General features: G+C 45.0%; 1 protein-coding gene across 3 annotated transcripts in view; it reads right to left on the bottom strand.

Annotated features, from left to right (window-relative positions):
- rreb1a (ras responsive element binding protein 1a) overlaps window positions 1–2,866 on the bottom strand; it is a 47,425-nt gene extending 44,559 nt beyond the window's left edge. For 2 of the 3 annotated variants that reach the window (XM_076157949.1, XM_076157951.1), the window contains exon 1: window positions 1,900–2,394. In XM_076157949.1, coding sequence (XP_076014064.1) covers window positions 1,900–1,939 — 40 coding nt within the window. In that variant the 5' untranslated portion in view covers window positions 1,940–2,394. Of the gene's footprint in view, window positions 1–1,899; window positions 2,395–2,732 lie in introns of those variants that run through there. The other variant, XM_076157950.1, reaches the window with a different exon arrangement.
- Window positions 2,867–7,023: the final 4,157 nt, after the last annotated feature.

Raw genomic sequence — 7,023 nt, forward strand, 5'->3', positions numbered from 1 at the left:
AGGGTGAGACTTCTTGAGGCAACAATTTCCTGAAATTCCTACACAGAGATAAAGTGTAGCTACAGTACAGTTCAGTTGTAGTGACTAAAGTTCAGCATCAATAAAACAGTAAAAATGTGGAATATTAAGGTTTTTGTTCTGTAGCAGGGAAGAGAGAGAGAGAGAGAGAGAGAGAGAGAGAGAGAGAGAGAGAGAGAGAGAGAGAGAGAGAGAGAGAGAGAGAGAGAGAGAGAGAGAGAGAGAGAGAGAGAGAGAGAGAGAGAGAGAGAGAGAGAGAGAATGCCCTAGCAACCATTATCTAACCGGTTCAACCCCGAGACACAGAAAACTCATCCGTTCATCACTTCGCCCCATGGGTACAACGAGTCAAACGCCCAGAGCGGAGCGCGGCCATCAATCATTGACCCGGATCACAGATAACAGCAAAAGCGAGATATTACCACTAACTCCCCCCGTCCAGCATCATCCGCCGTGTACCAACACAAAAACACACACACATAAACAGGCGGTGAGGCTAAAGGCTAAGTTAGTGGCTAAAAGTTGATAAAAGTCAACGATGGAGGGTTTGAAGTGGATGGAAGTTGACAAACAGGAGCCGAGTTAATCTTTCAGAGACGCTAAGCGGCGGATGATGTCGAAAGAGAGAAAAGAGACTAAGGAAGGGGGGGTGGATGCAACAGGCGTCACGTCGATGCTGCTGCGGGCTGCGCGTAACCGGAGACGGAGAAAACTCTCCGAAACCAAGCCAAAAGTGTTTTAACAGTGACAAAACCGCAAACGCGTCGATGCGCTTGGTGATATAAGACACAATGTTGCTTGAGTTTGTGAAGGAGAATGAGTGTGTTTGTGGATAATATGTCTGGGCAAGGTCACCAAAGCGGCGCAAAGGTAGCAGCAGTCGATCCGGGCGCTGCAGGAAGCAAGGCTAATGACCCTTCAAAACAAAACCCACGATGAGTCACAACAATTGAGTTCATGTACTATTAAGATAGCTACATATGTATAAAATGCCTTTACACCTATTTAGATACAAAGGGACTCATCTGATTTAATTCATTTATCTTCGTTATACCTTAAATAATGTTCCTCTACACATGTACAATGTTAAATCCAAGAAGATTGTGTGATGTAGCAATCAACACATGGTGTGACAGATTATTTCACTCAATTTAGGCATCACACAACTTCAGGGAACTTTGTCAAAGCCTCCAATTGAAGGAGTAAAAGAAACAACTGTTCTGACAAACACAACAACTACCCATTTAGAAGTGAAGAAATAGAGACAGCAAATAGAATACAACTTCTACAGCATCTAAATTACAGCCCTAATTTACACTCTACTCTCGGCCAACCTAGAGACATTTATGGCAACAGGTGGTTTTACTTTGAAGGCCCCGAGGAAGCCACGCTACGCATGCGGCCTAGCTTGACACTGGTGTCCGATAGCTTTACACATGGCCACTGCAGCGAGGCTTCGACCAAAGTGCACCCGAGATATGGATGCTCGACTCCGGCGGCGAGCAGACTTTGAACCCCTTCCTGCCAGCCCCAGTGCGACACAAAAGCACCGAACAACACAACACAACGAGTACTTAAGTGACAAGTCTGAGCGACAAGTCGAAATATGAAAGAGTTAGTGGCAATTAGCTGAGGTAGAGTGAATGAGGAAGAGACACGGGTTGAATTCCACCGCTTGGATGCGCATCAAACTAGGAAGCAGGAGAGAAAAAAAGCGACCGTCCCTCACGTATTCTCCACATCTCTGCCTAAACTTTACTCAAACAACCGCAACAAGCACCAACTTTTCGCCAGACAGCCGCTCATCACACACAGCGAGCACACAGAGCCAAAAAGGAGCAAAATAAAGCGATGGTTGAAGTAGAAAATAAGCAGACTTACGCTTCACTTTGTTGGGGTTGGGCTGCTTGCGCCGAGACATCGTGGCGATGATGATGATGGTGGAGGTGGTGGCGATATTGAGGATGAAGATGTAGGGCGAGGATGAAAAGGGGGATGAAGAGTAAGAAAAAGGGGAAGAGAGAGAGGTTGCAAACTTGTTCCGGAGAGGAGAGGAATCAAAATGGCGTTTCCGAAGGGATGTGCAAAGTTGGACAAACTTTACTCCGGCTTCTCCTCCTCCTCCCTCCTCACCTCCTCCTCCTCCTCTCCTCTGCTTCGCTTCCTCCTCTCGCTCTCTCCCCTACAAACACGGAGAGAAAAAGAGTCGTCGATGGAAAAAAAGCACGATTTTTCGTCTTCTATTTTTTTTATATTCCTCCCTGGACTCCCAACTCTCTCTGCCTCCTCTCTCTCTAGCTATGTGTCGGTGTCTCTCACCCTCTAAACCTGATAAGTAAAGCTCATCACGTGTTGTCTCTCCAGTCTCCAAGGGGACGTGGCCACCAAGCATCTCTCTCTCTCTCTCTCTCCCTCCCTCTCTCTCTCTCTCCACCCCCACCCCCCACTGATTACTTCGCACTGTTCCGTCCAGTGATGGAGAGCCAAACACACACATTTTGTTGTCTAAACTTCACTTGAAACAAGCATATTTGGCCAAAAGCAACACCATTTCACAACTTAGGTCTTCGTTTGACTCGGCCTCAAATAGTCTAACACCGAAATTCTACATTACACCTAAACGTCAACTTAGAATTAGCCGTTGCACGACTTTACCTTTGAGTTTTGTCTAGTTTTACACACAATACATTCGTTTTAAACAACTCAAATATCACCTGAAAGTTGACTCATCCAAAGTGCGACTGTAACGCGTCACAAAGTGTCTCGTCGCAGTTGTCTATTAGCGAAAGCGCGTTAGAAACGGTTGTTTCAAACGTTTGAAGTGTAAAATTAAAGTTGTCCTTCTCAGCCACACAGCTCAGTTGAACTCTCGTGATGTTTCAGGGGAAGAAGTGAGAGGAAGTCAGTTCTCGCGAGGTTTCAGGAGAAGAGGATGCCCGCCGTCATCCTTGGGGGCTGTGAGGAGCTGCTCCTGTTTCCAGGGAGTTTCTGTTTAACTGACGTGACTCAGGAAGGAGTAATGGAGCTCTCTGACTGTTTGTGAGCAACTGACGATGGAGCGATGTTGAAAAGACACTAAAATAAAGAAATTATACCTATAACATCTAAGGCAAGTTGAATGATTAAAATAACGCATTACTTCCTCATACAAACGAATTAAATAATAAAGTAGTGACATGCTTTAAAACACTTTAAAAGTGATGTAATCTGACTGAGTGGGTTCATTCTTAAAATAAAATAGGCCATGACTTGTCTTGAATAGTACTTAATCAAGTATCGAAAGGCAAAGTAACCCTTTTGTTCCATGTATGACATTTAAAAAAAGAGTGATTCCATGTTTAAACATTCTCTATATTAAGTATGCTTGTACCTTGAGATGTATATAAAATAGATTACGTTGCATAAAGTTATCAGAATTGTTATTTACCAGTATAAACTACTTAAAAAACAACAGATTTGCCCACATTCATCACAGATGTGCAGACTCTGCTTCTTCCTGCCCATTCCTCTTTGTTTTCCTCTGTGTCTCTTTCCCTGCTTCCCTGTCTCCATTCTTTCCTGGCTCATTCCTTCTCACCTCTTTTCTACTTCCATCCTTCTGACCCTTTTTCTTCTTCTTTCAATTGTTGTTGTTTCTTTCTTCAACTTATCTGATCCAAATCTAAAAAAGTGGAGTTTTGAAACTAATCTAGATCTTTCATTCTCTGAGCACTATTAATTTGGATGCTTTCTAGGACTTGTTTACTTTTAGTGAGGTCTTGAATGCTTGTTTTAGTGTTTTTAATCTTCCTTCTTCCTGCAGTAAAGGATGTAATAGTATGGAGTATTTCCTGTAGATCAGTGGTTAAGATGAAGTAGTTTCCGCTGTAGTTCTCTGTCTGGTGAAGTGGCGTCAGTTTGTTGCTAACTAAATGTAGTTTTAGTTGCTTTGCATGTTGTGCTCCTCTCTCACATTCCTGCCAGTGCTTAGACTCCTCCTCCTTCTCCTCCTCCCATCATCCTTTGCTGGAGGAAGACACACAGAGGAACATGCAGGCATCTCTCCCTCATCGCATTCTTCCTGCTTCTTCGTCCTCCTCCTCCTCCTCCCCCATGTGGTTGCAGCAGAGCGGGAAGAGACTCTTTCTTTACCTTTGGCAGATGGAGTGAAAGGTGGAGGGAGAGCACGGCACAGAGAAGAAGAAGAAGAAGAAGAAAGTGAAGGAGAAGAAGGCAGAGGGCAGGGTGAAGAAATATGAGACGGCAGAGAAGATTAGAAAGAGAAAAGCAGACAGAGGAGGACAAGATGGACTCAAATGGTGGGGGACATGACGAAGAGGAAGAGAGGAAGATGAAGACAAGAAGGAGGGACGGGGGAAGAGGGTGAAGATAGAAAACAAAGAGAGGAAGAGAGCAGAGGGTGGAAAGGGGGAGGGTGGTAATGAAGAAAAAGAGGAGGAGGAGGAAGAGGAAGATGAAGGTTACTGCACTATTTGTAGTTAGTTTTACTTCAGTTAAGTACTGAAGTTTGTTCGAGCTGAATGTGACAGTGAAGCAGAAACACATCAGTGTGTACTGTTGACAGATGAAATAAAGGCAAAGGGCGACACACAAACACACACACACACACACACACACACGCACTCACTCACTCACTCACTCACACACACAAGAGAAAGCCGCTAACAGCATTACATCACTAATCCAATCATTGCTTTTCACCTCAACAAGCCACTTTTCAATTCAAATTTAACTAGTGAGATGAACCAACCACACCCAACACACACACACACACACACACACACACACACACACACACAGGAATGCAGATATTGGTCAGCGACAGTAACTGAAGTTCCAGGAAACCTAACTTTTTTCCATCTGAGTAGTAGTGGATAAAAATAGAAAGGAAATAAAAAATAAAAATAAAAGTACTTAGTTACTTTCCACCTCTGGAATGTGGGCCAGAGCTGAATCAGATGGGGAGGGGGAGGTCACTGTGGATGACCTTTGCTCCATACTTACCTCAACTTGTCCCCCAAGTGATTAATTTATGAAACAATCAATACAGTAATTGATAGTAAATACAATCAAAAGATGCAGGAAGAGACAAAAAGTATTTTTTTTAAATCAACAAGAAAACTTCTCTCCTTCTGCATCCCAGCCTGAAACCCAGTGTGATGTTATTTATTGGACTGTAACCATGGAGCTGTTGCCAAGGAACGAACCATCGCGAACAAAAGGGTGGATTCACCCATTCATCCAGAGGAGAGGAGGAGGAGGAGGAGGAGGAGGAGGAGGAAGAGGTATAGGAGGAGGAGGAGAGGCATCCTCAGGCTCAACCGCTCTGAGCCCAACGTCTCTCCCTGCAGGAGAAAGCAGATCCGAGCTGGAGGGTTTCCCAATGCAGGGCCACAAGGAGTTGACACAGTTGTTGTTGATGAAACTTTACACACACTCCTCCTCGCTCTTCCTCCTCCTCCTCCTGCTCTTTCTCCATTGGAGCGTTGTCCAGACAGGCAGGCAGGCAGGCAGGCAGGCAGGCAGGCAGGCAGGCAGGCAGGCAGTCACATGAAGCCAACACCTGTCGGCAGAGTGGGGGATGACAAGCACATGCTGCTCTGTGTCTGTCTTTCTCACCCAAAAGAGGAAGAGTGAGCGAGAGGAAGAGCGTAACATAGCCGTGTGTTCCACTTTGGTCTCTGTGTTTCCTTCACCCTCGCTCTGCTTTAGTCAGCAAAGACAGGAAGGAAGAAACAAGAGTGAAGAGTGAAGAGAAAGAAAAAGAAAGAAAGAAAGAAAGAAAGAAAGAAAGAAAGAAAGAAAGTGATGCAGCTCTACCATGTGCGGCTGATAAGGGCTGATCATGAAGTGGGGGAGCAGGGAGGAGGAGGAGGAGGAGGAGGGGGGAGGGGAGAAAACCGGTTTCCAATAGTGACGGATGATTTGTAGGTAACAGTTGTTTGCCTTGCTGCCTGGAGCCTGCCCTGCTCAACCAGAGAGAGGGAGGGGGGGGGGGGGGGAGAGAGAGAGAGAGAGAGAGAGAGAGAGAGAGAGAGAGAGACCGAGAGAGAGAGACAGAGAGAGAGGGAGAAAGAGAGAGAGGGGGGAGAGAGAGAGGCAGAGAGGAACCTAACGAAATGTCAGAATGGAGAGGACCCATGTAACCGAACCGTCGTGACAATTTGGTTGCGCAATTATCACTTTGGTACAGAACACAGTTATTGATCAGCAATAACGATAATATGTGTTACCTGAATTTGAAAAAATTAAGAAAGGAAGGAAGGAATGAAGGACAGATGGAAAGATGGAGAGAAGGAGTGACAGAGGCAAATTCTAAAGTCGAGACGCAATCGAATAAACTACAAACTAAACTGAAAACTACAAAACAATATGAGTGTGTTGCTCCCAGCCACTAGGGGCAGCGATGAGCTCATTTGAAGTAGCTACAGTAGCTATTCCCTCACTACCTGTACTTGATGACCCATGACGGATGTGTCACTGGGTCAGTCGGCTTCTTTCTTTCTTTCTTGTAAGATCGTGGTCGTATTGTCGCCAGTGCAGCAGTCACCTAACCTGGGCTCATGTCCACTAGGGGGCAGTGTGGGTACTGACACAAACACATACCTGGTCTGAAATATACCTGAAATACTACTTGCCAACAATCAAGAAGAGTGGGGTTTTAATGATGATATCACTCTTTCAAGGTAATGCATCTCACAAGCGTTTCTTGCTGAGTCTCATTTCAGTTCCACAGTGAGTGAGTCAGTGTGTGTGAGACTTAAGGTCAAAGGTCAGTCATTCCAAAGAGTCACATTTTATCTTCCTATCCAGTGAGGGAGGCTGTAAAGGTGAATGATACTAGAGGAGCTGCACATTGACTTTTCTCTCCACTCAACAACAAGAAGACACTGAGCTCAGATTTGGATGTTTGTGGGTTTATAATCCGATCTATGATGTCATCAGTGTTTCCTCCCCAAAAAAACCCTCATTCAAAAGTCAGCAACTGTAGTATTGGAACTACTG

This window comes from Genypterus blacodes, unplaced genomic scaffold (genome assembly GCF_046128005.1).
Source record: "Genypterus blacodes isolate CSIRO-AG114 ecotype Tasmania unplaced genomic scaffold, CSIRO-AGI_Gbla_v1 ptg000076l_1, whole genome shotgun sequence".
Taxonomy (NCBI): Eukaryota; Metazoa; Chordata; class Actinopteri; order Ophidiiformes; family Ophidiidae; genus Genypterus; species Genypterus blacodes.